This window comes from Hypomesus nipponensis, chromosome 18 (genome assembly GCF_054491055.1).
Source record: "Hypomesus nipponensis isolate SF chromosome 18, ASM5449105v1, whole genome shotgun sequence".
NCBI lineage: Eukaryota > Metazoa > Chordata > Actinopteri > Osmeriformes > Osmeridae > Hypomesus > Hypomesus nipponensis.
Genome location: NC_140378.1, coordinates 18,113,867 through 18,137,659, shown reverse-complemented (window position 1 = coordinate 18,137,659; position 23,793 = coordinate 18,113,867). Strand labels below are relative to the sequence as shown.

At 45.3% G+C, this 23,793-nt stretch overlaps 1 protein-coding gene across 2 annotated transcripts in view; it reads right to left on the bottom strand.

Annotated features, from left to right (window-relative positions):
* Positions 1-1,274: 1,274 nt before the first annotated feature.
* ptpn11b (protein tyrosine phosphatase non-receptor type 11b) overlaps positions 1,275-23,793 on the bottom strand; it is a 28,522-nt gene continuing 6,003 nt past the window's right edge. Inside the window, exons 2-16 of one of the 2 annotated variants that reach the window (XM_084680706.1) lie at positions 18,505-18,627; positions 12,307-12,501; positions 11,430-11,622; positions 10,784-10,903; positions 10,468-10,581; positions 9,263-9,359; positions 8,930-9,009; positions 8,623-8,775; positions 7,967-8,098; positions 7,579-7,733; positions 6,652-6,719; positions 6,158-6,309; positions 5,528-5,628; positions 5,177-5,287; positions 1,275-4,526 (exon numbers count right to left, since the gene is read on the bottom strand). In XM_084680706.1, the coding sequence (XP_084536832.1) occupies positions 5,200-5,287; positions 5,528-5,628; positions 6,158-6,309; positions 6,652-6,719; positions 7,579-7,733; positions 7,967-8,098; positions 8,623-8,775; positions 8,930-9,009; positions 9,263-9,359; positions 10,468-10,581; positions 10,784-10,903; positions 11,430-11,622; positions 12,307-12,501; positions 18,505-18,627 (1,771 nt within the window). In that variant the 3' untranslated portion in view covers positions 1,275-4,526; positions 5,177-5,199. The remainder of the gene's footprint in view (positions 4,527-5,176; positions 5,288-5,527; positions 5,629-6,157; positions 6,310-6,651; positions 6,720-7,578; positions 7,734-7,966; positions 8,099-8,622; positions 8,776-8,929; positions 9,010-9,262; positions 9,360-10,467; positions 10,582-10,783; positions 10,904-11,429; positions 11,623-12,306; positions 12,502-18,504; positions 18,628-23,793) is intronic. The other variant, XM_084680705.1, reaches the window with a different exon arrangement.

The window sequence follows — 23,793 nt, the reverse complement described above, 5'->3', positions numbered from 1 at the left end:
TTTGCCATCCTCCTAACTACCAGTACCCAAAACTACACAATTAATCACAACAACAATACCATTGCCTCAAACTAATCTTGGTTCAGTCACCAGTTTAAGTAGAGAGTGGGGGTATCCATGGCATTGTCCAATGATGTCCCTATTTTACAAGTCTAAAGAAGAGAACCCGTCATTTTGCCAAACAGAGACTCAACCAACTTACTGAGACTCCCAGTCTCTGCCAGTCTGTTCCTGCCTATCGGTCCCCAGGTATATTGTCTGTGCCATGGTGCCTGCTCTGCTTAATCATGACATCATTATGAAACATTCAATTAGCATTTCACATCATTTTTATGAACATTTTATCAACTAGTCTTTGAGATTAGGCCACTAGGGTTCTTACTTTGCGTTTTGGTGTCCTGAAAAATGCTCTGATGTCCGTCCTTTTTTCTGACATTTTTCTACCTCGCTGGCCGCACACACAAAATGTCTACGGGTTATTAAGGCTACAGCAGGAGATGGGTTTCTGTCATTTATTATCTTTCTTCTACAATGGGCTTCGATCTATCAGATAGCCAGCCAGTCAGCTAGGAAAGGTGAAACGGATTGCAATGACAAGGACTGACAGCTGTATGAGTTCACCAACGTAAACTGCAACCTTACGTCATTTTAATATAATTCATGTTTTGTTTTTATATTGGCTAGCTTCCCAGAATAGCTACATTTGCAGAACTAGCAAGCCCCAATTCAGTTTGTGTGGTAGGCTATTTGCTATAATCTCTGCTATCGCCAGTTTACTCAAGATCGGCACAAAGGTGGTTCAAAGTCCCTAAAGACGATTCAGCTTTTGCAACGAGACCATTTGAGACAATTATGACAATGGTACAATATAGTGTAGTTCTGTGTATCGCTAACCATGCCAAATGGACTTCGAAGAACTACAACTATACCTGTTGATCTTGGGTTTAACTGACGCTTTTCAAAACTTTTCACACACTCCCCTGCACCACGTGCCACTGCTCCTGGAAGGGAAACAGGTGCCAATAGACCATGTTGATGAAGTGTGCTTAGGGCGTTACAAAGAAACTTTACGAAGAAAATGACATGGGCCAATAGTTGACAGAAAGAACAAGTATCAGGGATGTAAGGTCAAGCATGCTAGTTTCTTCCCTTTACCTAAAACAAATACCTGGTGAAGTGGCTTGTCAACAGGAGAAAAACCCACATCTGCATTTCAAGAACATTGATGTATATTTTAACACAGTAAGGCAAGAGATACTTCGAAATGTCAGATATTTCCATCATACAATTTTATTAAACTATTTAATAATGATGAATTTTTCTGTAATTTCTGACAAAGTCATTGCATCAGCGGTGAGCCTGGGCAGAACAAGGCGTTTGGGCTGAGCCAGTGCAAGAGAGGGAAAACAGTCTTCATCTGACGCAGGAACAGTCAGAAAACCGCTACTTAAATCAGGCTTATTGCAACCAACAAAGGAACAAGGATAAACATAAAAACAATAGAAACATAGTATTCAAGTAAATTTAAGGAGACAAGCAGAAATAAAATAAGTGATATATTTACTGTATACCTCCTTGTACACCAGTGTAGCTTACAATTAAAACATGATTATCAATGGTGTAATAACACCAAAATAATAACTATAATAATAAACCAAAAAGCATAAATGGACAAAACAATGAGAAATTTACAATTAAAAAATGTTAAATGAAAATATAACAAGAAAACACTGATGGCAAACTTCTAGAGTGCTACCAAAATACTGTACTCTTCAACAGCCATTAGACATCCGGAAAGCCAGACAAGAAAAGCCTTGCAGCTGAGAATTCAGCAGTTTTCTGCTCAATTTCAAGTATTGAAGTGTAAATGTTTTACTACATCATAGAAAATGTTGACCCATTGAGGCATAATTAAATGCAATAAAAATCACTATCGTCATCATCAACAGCGCACAACGATTAGGTAATCAAAAATAAACAATAAATTCACTTTTCCTTCATTTGACAGGATTTACACAGGGATCCAGGGAAACTGGATAGTGTCATTTCACAAACATTTGCAGAGTTCACTTTATCGCAGCAAACCACATAATTTTATAAACATCTACTTTCCAGTGACACAAGGTGTCAACTCCAGTAATTTCACTACACACAGTGACTCGTATATGATATCAACAACCAATTTGTAGCAAATGATCAAAATATCCCCAGAAATTTAGAAATTGAAAGGGATGAGGGATGAGGGCATGCTCACTGAAAGCAGTCAAATGTTTTGTTTAGATAGCAAATTATACTAAATCATAAATAGCATACAACAGGAAGCAGACAGAAAGAGATAATCAAAGAATGAGAGAATGAAAGAACAAGAGAGAGAGAAACAGAGAAAGGAAATGATTTAAAACTGCACCCTACAAACAGTCAAACACACTGAGATAATGTTATCATTATTATGGTGGCTGGCAACTCATTATGTTCAGTCTATGCTGTCCTTCCAAGGCCTAACAGAAAAGGCCTGTGTACTACACACAGCCCTTTATATCTGTCTGTATATTTGTGTATGTATGCCCTTTGCATGGCTGCACAACTGGGTCACTCAAATGGGTGACATTATTGACATAGGCCAAATCCATTATGCATCTCTCCCTATGACATTTTCATACCAAATGCTAAGGATAGTTAGCATTACGCCCATAGACATATATACATATGATTACGCCAGCCAGATGCCCCACTGCATTCTGCTTTGACAATCTCAACTTCATTATGACATCATCGCCGACATCATCGCCGACATCATCTTACTCCAAACCATGGTCAAGCCAGGATTACAGACATCTTGCAGATTACTTTTTGGAGACAAATCTATTCTTTAATCTTGGGCTGTGCGCCATCTGGCGCACTAACATTGGTTAAGGACTTGAGCGATTGGCGGCACACGTCAGTTGGCCTGGCTGACATCCTCTCTGTCACTACTCCCTCTCCCTCCCTCCCTCCTCCTCCATCCCTCCCCCCCTCCCTCCGTTAAACCATGTCACATTTTCTATGAACAGTGTCTCCAGGCTTTTTCCCAGAGCAGGGAGCAGGGAGGGATTTCCCACAAGAGTAGAAGTGCAGTTGCTCTGAAACCTTGACAACAGGTTTCTTCTTCAAACGTTGACTAAAGGGAGGATTGCTGGGCTAGTGCCGAACGGTGCATTGAAATGTTAAATAGTGAAATAGACCAAAGCTCCTCATCTGCACCTGAAGACACTGTAACATCCTTCTTTCTACTTCATTTTCCAGAAAACGATCACTTTAAAAAGGTAATGACCTTACTTACCAAAGCCACACTAATAATGACAAATAAATAAATATAAAATAAGTGAATGGGATGTGAAATAAAATCTAAACAGATATACACATTGTATGAATGAGTTGGTGCTGTGGTTTTATTCTAGGGAGAATGTTGCCTGACCCATTTAGATACGAAAAACACTAACACCGGAGGCCCTGAAATCAACAAGCCACAATGGCGTCCGGTTGATCGTAAGAAGCAGCTCTGTTAGTAAAGAATAGTTAAGCACATCTTGTATTGGCACAAGAAACAATAGTTGACTAGCACAAATGGGGGGGGGGGGAAACAGATCTCTAATTGAACATTCAAAATATATCAGTCAGAAAACAAACTAACACAATATCCTGTTCCAGCCAGACAATGACATCAGTTGCGAACAGCCCTTGGGAATACACCATCTTCCATCTTGACTTTCAAAAAAAAGAGGTCTCGGTAGGAATTGGCAAGGTTGTCCACACCAGTGACTTGTGTGCTAGCAGACTGTATAACTGCCCAAACTATCACTCAACGCTGCAGTAATGACTACAGCCACATAGACAGAACATAGCAAAAAAAGTCTTTGGTTCAAGTACATAACTACCAGTAAAACAAGTAGAGAGAGGGAAAGGGTTAGTCAAATAGCTTAGCTTCACCATTTTGTGTCCCATAAACCCCCGTAGAAGGTGCAGCATGGAACAACTTTTAGAACCTTTCGCATGATAAAATGCAGGGGATCAAAACGCGTCGCTAAAAATCCGAGCAACATCTACGTCACGCAAGAGTATTTTCAACTACTTTGTTTTCCTGTGTCGGTTCATTCCAGAAGACGACAGACGAGAACCTCGGGGAGGAAGGTGGGGCCTCTCAGAGTTGTAGCGTCACAATGGCGAAAATGACAGAGACAGAAGAGGCAGAGTTACATAGGTCTGTGTATCTGAGGCACTTTGCTGATGGACAGGAACAGATCGGGTGTGTGCGCGTGAGGAAAGAGTCAGTGTCCCCTCTCGCTGTACTCCGCACTCTCCAATGCGGGGCAAAGGCTTCGCACAGAAACCCAGCAGGGCAGCATTGGGACGGCTGTAAAGGACGGTAGAGGGGTCAGCACCACCACCTTCATCCCAGGAAGGGACCACCGTCGTGGGGTTGGAGGCGAGAGCCCTGGGGGGCCCTCTGTGGCTCTGTCGGTGCTAAAAGAGCATCACTTCTGCTGAAACTGAAGCAAACAAATAGGTCCACAGAGTCACACACACAAACAGGTACACAGCGTCACACATACTGTGCGACGCTTGAGTTGATCTTACTACACACAGGGAAACGAGTTTGTCCTTTTATCTGGTTGTCTTTGTTGTGGGAAAACAGGTGTCAGAGAGAACACACTGCTTAGCAAGCTTGGGACAGTGTATCCCAATGGTTCTCAAGGACCACACATGGCTACTTAATATGGCTCCAAACAAAGGATGTGCTGTTGCAAAACAAAAATGTTGCAAAGGACATCAGTTTAAGTGCCAGAAGGTGGAAATCTTTTGGATTTGGACAGTTCATTTTTAAAGCTTACAGAAGTGTGCCAGACCTGACCTGCTACCTCACGAGTCCAAACTTGAAAACAAATTCCAAATGACACACCTAAATGTTTTTAAACATAATCCCACTGATGCTGTAGAATAAAGAAGTATAGGAATATTGTAAAAAAAAAAAAAAAAAAAATCCTAAAAGCCTAAACCAATTAATTACCAACTAATACCAACACCAATATAAAATTATATTAAACATTATTTATATATATACATATTTTTAAAAAAAATGTTTTAATAACCTTTTTCTCCAAATGACCCCAATACATGAGCAGTCAGATGCAGTACTCACAGAGAAAAGCAGAGGTCCCAGATTTACCTCCTGGTGTTGCTGCTCGCTGACGTCTTGGGGTTCTTGATGTTTAGGTTCTCGTATACGCCTGACGAGTCCTCGTTTGTCACGCTACACCACAGGACACAGGACGGTGAGCCAAACACACGTTCACAGCCTTTACTCCTAACCCCCGGACATTTGCTGTCTTTTCTTATTATTATTATTACAGCTCACACTCGCTGGTTACAATAATTCTATTGCAAAAAACCATAATGATAAGAGTTGCTAAGAGTTATGGAAGAATACAGTAGGGACTATTCTACGTGAGCCATGTTTGAGACGGGTTGGGGGGAGGAGGGGGTAACTTACACGGAGGAAGAGCGAGATGTTGTCATGTTGGGTTTTGACCTGGCATTGGTCGTCTGGGGATACTTGATATTTGAGTACTCTCTTTCCTTTGTCTTATTCCTCTGAAAAGTCACGAAACACAAAAAAAATGTTCGATTCAGGGAAATAGAGCTGTTTAACAAAGCAACACTTCATTTGCTAAACAAAGACCAGGTACAATGGGGCTGACTCGCTTAACTGGTTGACACCCATACTTACTAACCGGGTCCTTCACCTCAATTGTTCCTTTCCCTACTGAAACCAGGAAATAAAGCTACAGGTCTGTGATGTCACGTAGATGTAATTTAGAGGGGCTTGTCTCTAGTTGTATAATGGCTTTTGGGTGTCAAAATACACAGTGATACACCTGTGATAAGCAGGAGTTACCCAGAGAGTCAAGAACACAATGTCATGGTGAACAAGCAGTCAATCAAATCTAATCTTATTTGTATAACCCTTTTTTTACAAGAAACATCTCTTTCTTCACATACGCCCGTAGAACAATGAAGTAACTTATGTATGCTCCTGAAGTAGGCCTACACGAAGAGACTGTAAAAACCAACTGAAGTAAACAGTAGTTTGAAGTGGTTTGTCTTGTTGTTGACGGACTACCTGTTCTTCTTCCAGTCTCTTCTGTGCTGTGTCAATGTACTGTTGCACAGCCATGTAGATGAACTTGTACTGGGCCTCAGTTTGGACCATGCCTGAACGCTGCTGACGAACTCTCTGAATGGTCTTGGGGATGTCAATGTCACAGTCCAGTCCTGAAACGTACACACAAACGCGCGCAAACACAGCGCACACACAAGTGTGACACACACAGAAGGGGAACAATGTTTAGACAAAGTACCGGATTTGTCTCAAATGACCCATCCCCCACACACACACACACACACACACTCACACACACACACACACACCACTAACATGCCACACACACACACAATCAAAAAGCTCAAGGGCCAAGGTATTTGACACAGTTACAGTTGTAAATCCTAATCTCAAACTCACAGCGTTTGCGAGCAAAATGTCAGCGCTCTACAACAGTCTCGTGTCTGGCTGACATTTGAAAACAAGGGGAAATGGATGAATCAGGGCTTCCTTACCTTGTCTGTTGATGATGTCAATCAGAATATCAATGACAATGATGGTGCCTGTCCTCCCAATGCCAGCACTGAGGAGTTAAAGGAGACCAGGATTTACATTACAGTAGCTCTTCCCAGCAATCATTCAGCTTCAACAAGCTGTTAACCTGGCTGCCAGCCCAACTTGGCCCACAAAAACATTTGGTCGGGAAGTTGGGTCTGGGGTCATTAGTTTTGGGAAAAAGTATGTCCTAACAGGAGCTTTTCGGACCAATCAAATTGTCAGGGCGGGCTTTATACGATGATGGACAGATGAACAGTAACGTGATCAACTGACTTCACCAAAGAGCGCTTGGGTTGAATTTGTTTTTAACAAACAACATACTACGTTGCTCTGATTGGTTGTAGATATATCCAATTGATATACCTACTCCAATTGAGTAGGTATATCCAATTACGAGTTCTGACGGGTTGCTGTTATAGGTGTTGTGTGACAGATATGGGGGGGTCAGGTGGCTGAGCGGTTAGGGAATCGGGCCAGTATTCAGAAGGTTGCCGGATCGATTCCCGGCTGTGTCAAATGTTGTTGTGTCCTTGGGCAAGGCACTTCACCCTACTTACCTCAGGGGAATGTCCCTGTACTTACTGTAAGTCGCTCTGGATAAGAGCGTCTGCTAAATGACTAAATGTAATGTAGATAGCTGGGACACGTTCTAACGGGTGTTCTTACATTTACATTTAGTCATTTTAGCAGACACTCTTATCCAGAGCAACTTACAGTAAGTACAGGGACATTCCCCCCGAGGCAAGTAGGGTAAAGTGCCTTGCCCAAGGACACAACCGTCATTTGTCACGGCCCGGAATCGATCTGGCAACCTTCAGATTACTAGTCCGATTCCCTAACCGCTCAGCCACCCGACTCCTGCCTCATTCTCCTTCCTGGTTTACCTGCAGTGGACCACGATGGGCCCTGTGTCTGGAATGGAGGCCTGGGTGCGGTTGACCTGCTCCAGGAAGCTGAGCACTCCTCCAGGCTCGTTAGGCACTCCGTGGTCAGGCCAGCTCAGGTACTGGTAGTGCCAGATGTACCTCACAGGCTCCCTCTAGAGGTGGACAGAAGCAAGTTCAGCTAGGTGGGCCGGGCAAAGACACAAACGGATTCTTCAGACACACAGGATTAGATCTTGTGGAAAAGGGGGGAAACTGATGTTGTGTGCATGTCTATTTGATCCTTTTGATCACAAAGCGAGGTGGGAATGTTCTTGTTTCTCTGTCGTGGCAGGGGTAGCTGGAAACAGGGCTGCGTTTTGGGAGACCTCTGGGTTTGCAAGCTTACCCGGTCCAAGCGCATGACCTCGAGCTCTCGCAGGATGTAATCCTGGGCAGGGCGCTCCTCGACGTTCTTCACACTCACTTTCCCAAACTCCTTGGTGGCGTTGAGGTCAGGCCAGTAGCGCACGCACTTGTTCTGGTGTCAGAGAGACGAGGCGGGTGTCAGAGAGAGGAGGAGGGAGAAGCGGAGCATGACACAGAAGGAGGAGATTTCCTCCCAAGCAGCTTTACGATCAGCTTAGCTGTCACACTATCCCCCCCGTCGCCCCCCCCCCCCCAGCCCCTCCCGCTAACCCCACTTTGCTGAGGTCAGCTAACACCACTCCTCATCCTCACCTCCTGGCTCCTACGGCCGTTCAGCTGGTAGGCCTCTAACACAAAAATCGCTACTCGAACAAACAATGAACGTAGGCGGAACAATCGGCACTCGTGCGAAGCGATAGTCCATGAAGCACTGGCAACATGCACTTCCTATTAAACTCCACGTACTTCCTATAAAAACTTGGCAATGCAGGAATTGAAAGTATTGAAAGTCAGGCAGTATTCTGAGGTACTCAAAGCCACTTCCTCTAACAACAACAAGGTCCCAGGTAACCCAGGTAACCCCGGTAACCCCGGTGACAGAAAGGAAACACACACCGCCACTGTGTGAGAGCCTACCCGTCCACGCTCCATCTCCTTGGTGGTCATGACGATCACATGCGTGTTCTCTTGGTACACCATCTTCCAGAAGTCGATAACGGTGTTCTGCAGACAGCCCTGAGTGGCGATGAACACCTTGCCCTCGTCATGACGACCCTCGTCATGCAAACTCTGGAGCAAATAGATTAAACAAACGTTTGTTATATGGACTTATTTATATATAAACGTGTGGAGACATGTGGATAAACAGGTGTGGGTGTAGGAGATGTGAAGGTTGAGGACAGAGTAGGGATGTCCAGCCAGCAGGTGGAGATGTCGAACTCACTTTGATGTAGTTTGCGTTGATGTAGTCAGAGCCAGGCACCTCTGTGTCTGCCTCTCTGATCTCCACACGCGTTGTATCAACTGACAAGCACAACAGACCCGTCCGTCATCACACACACAGCACAACAGAGTGAGCACTTTTATGATCTGTGTGATACTGTAAAGGATCTGTATTTTGTACTCCAGGCCCTGGTAAAAACACACCGTCTCGTCAAAATCCAATACTAAGAGATTAAATAACGTATTTATATCCTATTCCCAGGTGGACGATAAAACAAGACAGAACTGGCAGTGTTGCGAGGATGATTTACAGACAGGAAGTGATGTAACTCACAGGGGAGGATGTTCTTGTATCGGTTTTTACTCTTGTTCTCTGGTTTCTGTCCTTCTTTCCTGGGATACAACAGCTTGCATTCCTGCTGCTGCAGCACCTGCAGCGAGCAAAACAAGACAACAGAGGAGAAGAGAGGAAAGGAGGGAGGGAGGAGACGGCTGTTACAGTGGGGAGCTAAGTCAGCCAAATGATTTCAGAAAAATAGCTTGAAGGAACAGGCACACCATCATCTGCAATGATGCCATAACTTAATCGCAACCAGCGAGTTATGAATTAATAAAGGCTCAGGTTTGTGTGGGGTGTGTTCAGTCACATACAGCAGGGGTCACTGTGGAGTTTTTTTACTCAACTCTTACGAAGCTCATTATATGAACTGTGCACTTTTTTTGTGCACAGCACTAACTATGGTAGGTACTTATGTGCCAAGGATCCCATCTGACACCCCTTGAGGACACTGAGATAAAAAAGGTCTTGCCACCTAAGCCAGATCAAGTTCAAGTACTACTGATGAAGGATGAAAACCTGCCCTCCTGTGTGAGGAGTCTGTGACTGTTTATCAATCCAAAGAACGTACTTGCGTTCTTGAGAAGAACGTTCTTGCCACGCGTCTTGCAAGAACGGTCTTGCAAGACTGCGAGGACGGAGAACGATTTGAGATGCGTGTGTTCTTGCAATGACTTCTGGGAAATCAGATGCGTTCTCGCTGACCAAGTCGCCGGCTGTTTATCAATTCAAGTTTTTTTTCCGTTTTTGTGAACTCGTTTGACGTCATCTTTCATTTCCAATCCAAAGAACATAAGTCACCAAGAATGCCAAAATACCCGGAAATGTTCTTGAGCCGCCCCTTTTATCGAGGATGCATCAAATGGTGACTTGGTCAGCGAGAACGCATCTGATTTACCAGAAGTCATTGAAAGACCAAACGCATCTCCGCAAATCGTTCTCTGTTCACGCGGTCTTGCAAGACCGTCCTTGCAAGACGCTTGGCAAGAACATTCTTCGTCGAACGAGTTCGCAAGAACACAAGAACGGACAAAAGCGTGGATTGATAAACAGCCTGTGTTTCAGGTTTGGGTCGTCACCCTGGGCAACAGCAATTAGTGGTGTATGGCTCAGTGGTTACAGCACTTGACTGCAGATCAAGAGGTCAAAGGTTCAAGTCATTCACAGCACACTGATAATATCTATGATATCAGAACACTTACCTCAAACTCTTCCCAGAAGCCTTGTTTTGGTTTCTCTGAGTTGTCTGCCACTTTGTTGAGTTCCCGTACCCTGTTCTCGATGTTGGCTGCGTTTATCCTGGTGGCGTTGAAGGGCTGTCGTGTCCAGAAGGACAAATAATGACACATCCACGCTTATACGTTGCTCAAATATTTTGCATTAGTAAGCCACTTTCACACTGATCGGCAGATATCATGAGTTGATATAAACGTATGTAAACTACAAGCTAGATGTCAGATTCTTCTTTTCAAATGGAGATTCTTACGGCGCGAGTGTGTGGTGTCGCTGGCGTCTCACCTGTTTCAGGTGCACTACAATGCCACTCTTCTCCACCATGGGATTCTTCTTGTAGTGGTCCACCAGGTCGGCCAGCGTGTCGAACCTCTCACCACCACCCACGTCGTACTTCCCATCCGGCTGGGGAGTACACGGCACCCGTTCGTTGGCATTCCTCCTAGCTTTGTTAGCCTAGCCACTACTGTAACTCAAAATCTTCCTGCTTGCATTGTTAGTCTAGCCATTACTGAGCCTCAAAGCACTTCCCATTTAAGTACCAGTTACCTGCTAACCTACTAGTTTGTTAGCAGATACCTGCCTGACCAGCTATGCAAAGGGATAATTGTTTGTGAATGTGTAAAGAAAAAAAAATCTCTGTGTGGAGATTGTCGCTACATTTTCGAACTTTCCTGACGACGGATGAGCGTTGAGAACTTGGTGGACGATAGTAGGATCCCTTGCCTAGCTATAGGCAACCACCAGGATTTTTGACATACAGTCGACCAAGGTTTTTGCTCCAGCTATGATTCTAACAAATAAATCGTTGATAACATAATTCAGGTTCGCTGTAACTGACTAAAACTATGTTAACACCTAGACTAGTTCTCCAAACTGTCAGCTGTCTCTGGGCCTCCCCAAACAGAGGCCATAACAGAACTGGTCTCACCTGGTAGCGGATCATGACATGGGTGACCTTAGTCTTGCGGTCCACGTTCTCGTGCTTCTCCTCGTTTGTGAGCACAGAAAGCACAAAGTCGCCCGGTTTGCTCTGGCTTTCTCGTACCAGGAAGCTGCCAGGCTTGCCCTTGTCCGTCAGCAGCTTCTCCGCGTCGCGCCCTGAAAGGTGCCCGTGGTACCATCTGGTAGCGGGTACAGATATATGAGATTTGCAGACTGTCAACATACGTTATTTAAACCATCCTAATTCCACAGACAATTTACACATATCAGCTTCATCAAATTAAATTGTATCTGTAGGTTAGGTCCAGTATAGGCCGTTTTACAGTACATTTAGTAGGAGTAGGCCTATGAGGAAAGTTCAGTCTCAGAATCGTTTAGATTCCAGAATCTCATACTACAACAATCTTTCATGCATCCACATTATTTCCCAAGAAAAGTGTACGTTTGGATCTCTCCATGTCAGAGAGTTCAGGGGTGTGATTGTTATGTACATAGACTTGGTAAGCTTTGTGTTTGTGAGAGTGCGTGGCTTGCATTTGCAAGCGTGTAGGAGGCTCATGCAAGAAGTGTGGGTTGAATGGAGAAACCACAAGACGGCAAAGCCCCACACAGATTGCGAGCCTTTCTTGGAACTCAGCGCAGAGTAAGACGTCAGCACAAGACGTGCAGCGTGACAAATATTGCCGCGTAAATGTCGAGGAAGAGTTGCTAGAGTCTGTCCTGGTTTTGAGTCTTACTGTCAGTTAATTGCGAAGGACGCATGTTCAGATTCATTCCAGAGTGGGGCATCGTGGTTAGAAGGACTGCCATTATATTTTATGTGCGGTGAGTCGGTGGTGAATGTGTGTGTGTGGGGGGTGTACCTCTCTGAGGTGGGGTCCTTGCAGTTGAGCGGGTACTTGAGCTCGATGACGTCTCCGTTCCTCTCCCTCAGCAGGTCGTGCTGCTCTGTGTAGAACTGCACCAGCTCAGCCAGCGTGGCAAACTTCTCCCCACCGTACAGGTCATAGTAGTCCCCCGAGTTCTGGATCTTAATGTGGGTGACCTCATCGCTACGCCTGTCACACACACACAAACACACACATGCACACACACACACACACGTAAACAAGCACACAAATACGCACAAACATGCACACGTAAACAAACACAAGCGTACACACCAGGGGAGAGAGGATTTAGCTGTAGTTAGTCATCCTGTACTGTGTATTCTCAGAGATGACTGCTTCAACAACATCCAGTCATTTAATCTCTGCAGAACCCCACAGAAAGCCAGTTGATGATGACAGGTGGCTGCTATCAGGGGTGAAGTGAACCCCTGGGTGTTTGTACAGCAGAAAACTCTCTGATCAGCAAATGTATGGTTGAAAACAAAACATGAGGTTTGTAGAAATTCAAAGTAATAGGCATTTCTCCGACTATACTGGCAGTGCCAAAGGGAGCTAGGCTACAGAGGAACTGAAAACATTTGGAACCACTTTACAAAATGCACGCACACATCCAATCCACCCACCACACACACGCACTAAACACCAACATGAGACATTCAAACATAAAAAGTCTTATCAGCATGGAAAGAAGTAAAAAAGCGAGGCCTGCTTCAACTGTTGCCATGTTGACTTGCTTTTTCCAGGCTTCCATTACCATCGGAACCATCTGAGCCAAATCTTTCAGCAGAAACAAGCACAAAAAACAACTCTCACTCTTGCTTGATATGTGCTTTGCATACACCTGTAGTTTCAGCGCTTTTGCAGGAAACCACAAGCCCACATCTACAGTACACAAGCATTGATCACCAGGACGCAGAGAGCAACAACCCCAGTGACAGCACTGCATTTTCTGCAATCTGATTTGGCAAGGGGAATGTAATAAGCCTTCTCTGCAAATTGATTATCAAGTAATGGTCGTACGAAGTGGAACAAAAGCTATTTTCCTTCCTCTCCGACTCCATCCTCTCTATCTCCCTCCCCCCCCCCCTCTCTATCTCAACCACTCTCCACCCATAAACTCTCTCTCCCCCTTCACTCTAACTCCACGCCTTGAAAACTGCTACTCCCCTCTCTCCCGCCCCTCTCTCCCTCCTCTCTCCCCCTCTCTCTCTCCCCCTCCCCTCCCTCTCTCCCTCTCTCTCCACTCTCCATTCATCTCCATCATCTCTCCATTGTTGACCTGCGTTTCACTCCATCTCAGTAATAGTGTTATGTGTGTATGAGAGGGTCAGGCCTCCTGACTGCAGTCTGCTAATGGCTCTGAGGCTGATGCTGCAGCCACCCTCCAGACAGCCTTGTTTGTGGGGGAGCGTAATACAATTAACATCCTTGCAATGAGCCACATACATCCAACTGGGATGGGTGGCACGCCTCCAGTCCTCTGCAGACTTGGAGACGTGGCCATCAGATCGGATAGTGCCTCGCGTAGTCCAGTGAGATACCTGCTTGACATTTCAGAATCAATGGTGAATACTTGTTTGGAGATTGAGCGAGGCATCTGAATGTGATTCAGATGAAGACAGTGTAGAGTAGATGACATTTAGTTTCAACAGTAATTAATCAATGCTATAGCTGCACCCGTCACTTTATCAGAATCAACTGGGAATGGTTAGCCTTCGATGTCAACCCACTAGCAGGCTACAGCAATTCCAATAACTGATAAATGTTCTCTGTTTCAAGCTGTAAGCTCCAGTAAAGAGGAGCGAGGTAAGCTCTGCTCTCTGTCTGCATAAGGCCCCATCTGAGGCCCTTTCAGACTAATCCTGCTCGGCTGGGGACAGAGTGACGAGGAGGAGGAAGGAAAGAGAGAAATAGAGAGAAAGAAGAAAGAAAGAGAGACAAACACACAGCACACACACACACAGCGCACACACATACACACACACAGCGCACACACACACAGCGCACACACACACACAGCTGTGCTACTGTCTCAGCCTAAGCCCTCCTGACTCAGGTGTGCTGTGTGTGTGTGTGTGTGTGTGTGTATGTGCGCTATGAGTTCATCATTGATTTTCCCTGCCCCAGTGCAGCCTGGGAGAACGAGCTGACAAGAAACACACACACAATGACACCATTTAGTCTCTCTCCACGCCTCCTCCCTATTACCCATCAGCCCTCTACACTATCTCTGTCCAACTCATACAGCAACTGAAGCTTAACAAACAGCATCGAGAGCCTCTTTCACAATGCATTTTGGGCCTAGGAATTAAGCATTGTAAATGCAGGTCTGGCTGACACAACTAAGTTAACTAATTAGTTACAGCAGAAACAATAGGTTGAGAGAAAACCTTTACACTGGAATGTTCTTGCATTGCATAAACACCTATAGAATATACTGTATGTACAGTATATATAATGAAATAGAGGAACTCTTCATTATTACAAGGAAGTATAATACAAAGAAGAACTTGTGTGCTTCACTTCTCCCTGGTAAAATCTTTCACTCAATAAAACCTTTTCTCTCAGTGAGAAGCCTTGTCTATTGTCTAAAAAACTAACTGAGCGTGATCAACAACGCTGCATGACTCAAGGTCTGTTTTCCTGTCACATTTTAGTGTGTAAATCTATAAATAGCCCGGCTGAAAATGGAAATATGTGTGAGTGAACTGAGCCTATCACGTATGACATAACCGAGGGGAAAAATCCATCCCTGCACTCCGGGATGTTGTCTGACCTCCACAGAGTGGCAAGGCCACAGAACGAGCAGCAAGACTGCCAAGCATCACGCTGGCTCACACCCTTCAGTCTCAACCAGCCTCCTCTGATGCTCCTTTTGTTTAAGCCCGCTCACCCAATCAATACTCTGTCAACATCCAGGAGTTTCACATTAACCACATGTTGGCGACTGTGTTGGGAGGTTAGTGGAACTCCTCCCACCAACTTTCAAATACATAATAGTATTATTAATAATAATAATAATAACTCATCCTCTTTGAGGAAGTTGACTCTTCAGCTCTGCTTCTGCAATGGTAACAGAAATATCTACACCCACCCACCCATGCCCGCACCTCCCCCCCCCCCCCCCGCCCCCCTCAAACAGGCTCAGTCCAGGAAAGAAGGGAGAGGAGGAGATAAGCGAAAGGGAAAAAGCAGGGAGAACAAGATAACACAGTCTGGGAGTCCCTGGACGTCCATTATGACGGGAGATAGAGAGAGAGAGAGAGAGACAGAGAGAGAGGGAGAGAGACAGAGAGAGAGGGAGAGAGATAGAGAGAGAGGGAGAGAGACAGAGAGAGAGGGAGAGAGATAGAGAGAGAGGGAGAGAGACAGAGAGAGAGGGAGAGAGATAGAGAGAGAGGGAGAGAGACAGAGAGAGAGGGAGAGAGACAGAGAGAGAGGGAGAGAGATAGAGAGAGAGGGAGAGAGACAGAGAGAGAGGGAGAGAGACAGAGAGAGAGGGAGAGAGACAGAGAGAGAGGGAGAGAGACAGAGAGAGAGACAGAGAGAACATGAGAGTAAGAGATAGCGAGAAAGAGAGAGAAAGCAAGTGTATGAGAGAGACAGAGAGAGAGAGAAAAGCGAGCCTCCTCTTCTCATAATGCCCCTGTAAGAAGAGCCTGGCCTAATGACTGTGTAATTACCCACTCATCTCCTCCTTAGATTTGGTACAGAACTGTGTGTGTGTGTGTGTGTGTGTGTATGTGTGTGAGAATAAGAGAGAGAGTGAGAGAGAGAACGGGAGAGAAAGAGAGAGAGAGAAAGAGAGAGAGAGAGAGTGAAAGAAAGAGGCAGAGTGCATTTGTGCGAGTGAAAGACAAAGAGAAAGGGATGGTGTGTGTGTGTGTGTGTGCGTGTGTGTGTGATGAAAACAAGGACCGCAGACTCCTCTCTTGCTCCCCCAGGAGCCCAGTTCAAAGTGCCCCCTCTCCAGAGCCCTGCTGAGAGGGCCACTCTCCCAGCACATGGCTGGCTGACCCCACTGTGCCACGGGAGGGGTTGGGGAGCCACATAAATCAGACACCCAACAGGGGGTAGGGTGGGGGGTCAGCGGAATGTGTGTGTGCGTGTGTCTTTGTGTGCGTGTGTGTGGGTGTGTGTGTCTCTGTGTGCGTGTGTGTGGGTGTGTGTGGGGAGGGGTGTTCTCTTATATTAGCCTGTAGTCCAGCTTACCCACTGGAGTCATGGTCTGAGATTGCTGCACACACACACACACACACACCAGCAGCAGCAGTTAGGCAGTCCGACCACAAAGCCACAGGCCGTGGGGTCAGACCTGCATATGGGCCATCAGTGTTAACGCTCAGAGCCCCAGCCTGCCCGGCACCCTCCCACCGCACCGGCTCTGCTGCCTCACACACTGTCTCCCTCTCTCCCTCTCCCTCTCTCTCCCTCTCCCTCTCTCTGCCTCTCCCTCTCTCTGCCTCTCCCTCTCTCTGCCTCTCTCTCTCTCCCTCTCCCTCTCTCTGCCTCTCCCTCTCTCTGCCTCTCTCTCTCTCCCTCTCCCTCTCTCTCCCTCTCTCTGCCTCTCCCTCTCTCTGCCTTTCTCTGCCTCTCTCTCTCTCTCCCTCTCTCTGCCTCTCTCTCTCTCGTTACCCCCACACACGCTTTTCTCTTCCTCTCTCTCTGCCTCTGCCAACTGCTGCTAAAGGACGGAGAGCTAAAGAACAGCACTGGGCTGTTTTCCAGGAGCTTGTCTAACTGATGAGCCTCTTAAAAGCATCTGTTGCCAAGGCAGGGCCTCCATTTCACTCTCATTCTTTCTTTCTATCAACCCCTCCCTCCCTCCGTCTCCCCTTTCCCCTTTCCCCTCTCTCTCTCTCTCTCTCCCTCCTAGGAAGTACCTAGAATGACATGTTTAGAAACATTCACTCAGAAACATATTCTGTTTTGTAATCTGCCCCCTGACCTCCTGACCCTCAAAAAACAGTTGGTTATTCAATGTAACGCAACGCCACAGGAGTGATGTGATCATGCCTGGCTCGGTTGAGGCCATGTTCCTTGAAGGCCTTGAGGGATGAGGCAAATTCCTGAGAAAAACTAATAACGACCAATTCTGTTTTCTTGAGGGCAGTCCATTCATTTTCCTAGAAGTTCCCCCGGAGAAACAAAAGGAAGCATATCTTAAAGCTCTGTTCACCCACAGACTTGGGCCCGCTCTCTCGCTAACTGAGGGAGTGATCATTACCCATTCTAAAACTGGTTGTTCCCATCCTTGATTGTGATTGGCTATATCGTGTTACATGCCGTTGTAAAATCCAGCATAACCTCACAGGTTGTCCTCATAACATTCGTTAACATTCCATATTACTGCGCATCGAATATTTCAAATGGAAAAAGACGGCAAAGATGTCCATCTGGCCGATGCGTGGCAACGATTTATGTAGGAACTATACTTTGTAGTAGCGGAAGAATGACGGTTTATTATGAAACTATTTTGTTTCTAATTGTTTTTATTGATGAAACCATATCAAATATTTGTAGTAACAGTTTTAGAAAAGCAATAAGTCCCGCGAGTCCGTGGTTTACACTGATTTTAGAACAGGTAAGGGGGTTTTCGGCACTTCGCTTCGTGCCTAACAACTACCCTTACCTGTTCTAAAATTTAGCGTAAACCACGGCCTCTTGGGGCTTATTGCTTAATTTGGGCTTGGGCAACTGGACACAGACGACACACAGCTTGACTCATGCGCTCAGTTGACTGTTTGGCCGTACCGAACGACTCAAGAGACAATAGCTTTGTTTGCTCTAAACGCTGAACTTTGCTCCAGCGGGAAAGCTGCAGAACGTAAATGGCTAACGTGCTAAAATAGGCTAGACAGAAAGAAAGAGGGAAGGGGGGGGGGGGGATATATAGAGAGAAGAGCGAGAGAGAGAGGGGGGAGGGAGGGATAGAGGAAGAGAGCAATCGACCTCCCGAGAGAGAACGAGAGAAGAGAGGGGGGGGGGAACAGAGGATGAGAGAGAAAGAGAGAGGGGAGGGAAGACAGAACAAGCGAGCATGTGAGAGAGGAAAAAGAGGGGGAGGGACAGAGGAAGACAGAGAGAGCAACAGACACAGAGAAACAGAGAAAAAAAAGAGAGAGAGAAAGAGAGAGACAGTAAAGGGAGGCCCTCCGCACTAAGGCCCACCTGACGGACAGAGTGAAGTCTCCTGGGTTGCTCTTGCTTGGCCGGGCCAGGAAGCTGCCGTGGACGCCCCTGGTGAGGAGCAGCAACTCCGCCTCCACGCCGGTGATGTTTGGGTGGAACCACCTGGAGAACCACACATAAGGGAATTACAGCGCCTGTACTACTGAGGCACAGCCTAACTGGGGTTTTCTTCCCGTATAAACACAACACGTATACAGAGTTTGAGATTTGAATTTCAAAGTTGGTTATTGTTGCAGTTTATTTCGGGAGTTAATAAGTGAAATTGATTAATTTCGAGAGGATTTCAGGGATCTTTGATCTCAGCTCCTGAATTAGCAGCTGCTTGCATGCAGTGTTTAGATTTAAGTTCGGTGTATATATTTCTTCAGTATTTTGGTTCCACTGAGAGATTGAAAAAAAAAACTATTAGATATTACAAATATAGGTATACATAAGTAACACTGAAATGTCATCCTTCCAGGTGACTGCGTCAGCGAGTCCATTCAGCTCTACCACAGTAACATCAACAACCCATCTTCAGTTTCCAGGTCAGACCACCAGCTGATGTTATTTCCTGAGTAGGTGTTGCTTCCTGTTGAATGCTGCTGGAGTAGGTAGTAAAGGCTAATATTTACTCCATCCTCCTTACAGGGACGCAAAGCTAAACACTGGATCATTTTGCTGTTGGAATCAGTAGTCATCTGAGAGGGATTCCTTGAAAGGGCACATGTAACCACAACTACTAAATTATTATGCACCTGTGCAGTACAATTATAGTAAAACAAAAATCAATTAATGACCATAACCCTCATGTATGTATATATATTAAATATAAATATTACTTCCTGGACTAGCTGAAAAGCAACTGAATAGGTTTACTGTGTGCAAGAATTTGATTTGACCTTCTGAGGGTTTAGATCTTATTTTTGAGCTGGTTCAAGGGTTAAAACCTCTCAACTGTGTGGTTAATCTATGACCTGTTAAAGTATGTAGCCATGTGTCTGAAGTAAATGTGATTTGGTTAAGACCTAAGAAATACTTTCAGGAACATTTTCACTGGAAAGGAATTCAAGAGACAAGACCTGGATCGGTAAGCTTGTGGGAGATCCTGTGCTGTACTGTTGAGTTGGGATTGGATAATGACATCATTTGAATTTAAAAAACAATGAATAAATAGGGGAATTTTGATGGTAAAATGTCAATACTGATGATTCAATATGAGTGGGAAAAGAGACCTTTTCACACTGGCATTTTTAGAATCCATGAGTCACATATCTCACGCACTTCAGAGTCCAACTCATCACTTTCCTTCCCCCACATTTCACGAGCAAAAAAATAATTATGATGGTACAGTTTATCCACACAAACAGGCCTTATTAACATGGTGCTCATCACATCACACTACTAACCTATCATAAAACAGTGCATCCGTATCAAGGTCAAAACACATGACTAATCCTGACAGTGAACATCCCTTTATTATACTTTATAAGCTTTACCCAGCTCACTTAGCACTATATTTCACACTTTGTCTTGAGCCTGTGATACCATCACTGTGTAATCCCAGTTGATCTCATAAATGTGCCCTGAACTCAGGTGATTAAAGCACAAGGACTTGTGTCACATGCAGCCAGTCCTTAAAAAGCCAGATAAGAACAGCTCTCCTGTGAACCCCTGCCCACCCCAACACCTTTGCTCCTGAGACAAGCCTCAGTCTATGTGAATCAGACTAGAACGACAGCTTGTCATTCACAAAGCTACGTCACATGATGCTCGTAAGAGATGGGATAACAGGGTGTGTGTGTGTGTGTGACACGTGTGTGTGTGAGGTGGCAGACGGGACAAAAGCAGGCAGACATCTGGGGCCGCCAGTGCCCCAGATGGTACCTGCCCCCCTCCGTTCGTGACCCCCCCCCCTCCAAGCACCATGCTTTTTCTCATTCCGCCTCATGGGAGATTAGTGGAGGAACTTTTCAAACAGAAAATTGTAACCGATTACAACTGGCATTCACCAAGGGATTAGTCACAAATACATGGCGAGGGGGAATTGAACGAGGATCAGTGACATCATCAAAGGGCCGAGCGAGCATCGAGCACAGTGGGAGACACAGCTAGAACGGGTCATTGGCTGAGGGAACAAGGCACAGCCAGAGAACCACTACTGCTGTGGACGACTTATCCTTCTGGTCCGCAGTCAGCCAACCAGAGGGAGGAGACCAGAGGAAGGACATCGCTGGTGCTGGGGGAACACCTTGCGTAGCTTCAGGGGAGGGTTGAGGATGGAAATGTTTCAACTGAGCACTGGTCTTCAGGTAAACATGGATTCCTGGTGCTACTCTTGATGTTCCTGAGATCAAACGAGACACCAGAGACGGAATTGTTCCACATTGTTCCAGTGTTCTACCCACGAGGGCTTCTGTGTCAAATGGGACTGGGGAAGACAACTGGGATGGATGTCTGTTTTGCTGCTGATCTTGACTAAAGCATGACTTTAATACTGAAAAGCAGTGTGACTCCATAGACGGAGCATTGTTCTTCCTGCTGAATGCCTTCAGAGATGATACGATCTCAATATTGAAGCTATTGAATATTAGCTCAGAGCAAAAAAAAATTAAAAAAAGGGAAACATCTCTTTGTGAAAGTGGAAGGACAGGTTTTTTCCCCCTGTGTTTGAAAATTAAACTTTGAAGACACCATGAGCTGTACAGTGTTCTGTCCATAGGACCAGATTAGTTTGGAAACGGTTCTTAATCTGATAGTTTTGTACTATGACATGGAAATAGCATTTATCTGTCATAGGAACAGAATGGCCTGTGTACCTAATCCACTACTATACAATCCCCAGCACTTATGTCACACATGTCAATCTATGAAACAATAGCTGCAGAATGAGCCTTTGTCTCAGGACCCAGTCAGGCCATAAACTGGTGACATTTGTGACCCATAATCTCCACAAAACCCTTCCGACAATAACACATGCCAGGTTCAAAATGACCCAACAGACATAAAGATACTAAACACCTGAAGCTTGTTTACAGTTTTTCTGAATTGCTAAAACACTAAAACCCATTGGCTGAACAAAGTTATCAGTTGCCTAAACTCATGTAGCTAATTGTGCAATCTGTTGTCAATACCTTAAACCATTTCACATGGTAAAACACAATTTGCAAATCTCACAGACTTTTCAGCAAAACTCTAAACACATTCTCAAAACACATTCTGCACTCTAATGGACATGTCATCCATACTGGTAAACACAAATGGCAACAAATACAAATAGAAAAAACAAGTCATTTACTAAACACAACCACTCAAAATTGATTTCACTTGTTTCAAATGATGTGACACAACCAATATAAGCCAGTTCAGAGAGCAAACAGGTTGTTGAAGGTGGGAAAATATTCCTTGTGATGTCGATGACCCTGACCCAGCCCAAAGACAAGAACAAGCACATTGATCACATGTTTACTCCTTTGATTGTTGTCCCTTTTACTGTATAGTATTGTATACTGTAGTACAGTGCATTGTAGGCTCTATACTGTACAATGAAAAAATGGTATGGCCCTGAACATTGTACTTTCCATTTGTTACAGTGACAGTACTGACTGCTCAATAGATTTAGACTATTTGCAGGTTCATATCAACAAAGAACAAGAGTGAGTTGTGGGTAGTGAGATGCAGGGTATAGTATTCCAATATATCGGCCTATATAGAAAATTAATTAAATCCAGAAACGCGTAACAAAACAGATTTCCCTAACATTCTGCCCGACTCGTGTTGCCAACAGGGACGTTGTAGAGTGCCCTTTGGTGACAAACTATGCAATGCCACTATAGTACTGCATAGGGGTACACGGAGGAGAAAGAACAAGAAAAATTGCAAAGAGCAAAGCTAAAAAGAGTAGTAATTTCGGATAAATGTTGAGCTACTATGATAGAACATGTTTTCGTTCATCAAAAGACAATGACGGATAAATATTAAATTAGTTTTGAGATTACGTAAAAATTACTTCTCCTTGAGAACTATATGTTTTGAACAATGACTTGATGAATGCTTGATAGTGTATGTCATTTTGATCACTTTGTTTATGATTTGAGACCAGTGTTTGATTTTGAGCATGGATAAATCTGTTTTGAGGCGAAACTTTGATTTTGAGGACAGGTAAAGCTGTTTTGAGGCGAAAGTTTCATTTTGCAAGAGGATTCAGAGGTTTTGTAAATAGTGCTTGAAGATGAGTTTTTGTGTTTACAGTTTTGAGAAAATGAGTGAATGTTTCAAGAATGTGTTTTAGCAATTGTGAAAAACTGTAAATGCTTCTGTGCAGACGTAAAGGGCATTAGGGCTTTTAGCTGTGCTGTAATAATCTTGTGGCGAAGGTTAGATTTCCCTCCCTCCCTCCCTCCCTCCCTCCCTCCCTCCCTCCCTCCCTCCCTCCCTCCCTCCCTCCCTCCCTCCCTCCCTCCCTCCCTCCCTCCCTCCCTCCCTCCCTCCCTCCCTCCCTCCCTCCCTCCCTCCCTCCCTCCCTCCCTCCCTCCCTCCCTCCCTCCCTCCCTCCCTGCCCATCTTTACAGGCCTTACTTTTATGTTTGTGTTTGTTCAGGTCTGCGTCTGAGGCAGGCAGTGTAACCCTCGAGCATGCACATGCAGAATAGATAAGGAAGGAGAAGGGTAAAGCCCAGTGTCAACTTGTCAGAGAGGGTGGACGTAGAGGTCAGACAAGGTCAAGAGTAGCTTTGTGCTTTGGGCTCTAATGTGCACACACCATTGACCCCTCAAAGCACGCACACACAGGCATGCACAGATACACGCATGCACACAGACACACATGCACACTTAAACACAGGCACGCACACACACATGCACACTCAAACACAGGCACGCACACACACATGCATACTCACACAGAATCACATACACAGGCACGCACACACATCAATCCCTCAGACATGCATACAGTTACACCTGCATATGGGGAGTCAGACAGGTCACCCTGGCAACCCCAACCCCCTCAGGTCACCCTGGCAACCCCAACCCCCTCTTGGTGAACAAAGAGCAGGCTCACCAATTACCCCGCTAATCCTAACCCGCATCAATGCTCCGTGCCCTGGGTCAGCACATGGCCATGGTCTATCCCCAAACACTTAACAGTTCACTGGGGTCAACCCCACTGGAGGCCCATGAAATCCATCAGCAGGCCCTTAGACAGCCGTCACCCCACACACACCCAGCCCTCCCCAGCAGACACACTACCTACCCCACACACACCCAGCCCTCCCCAGCAGACACACT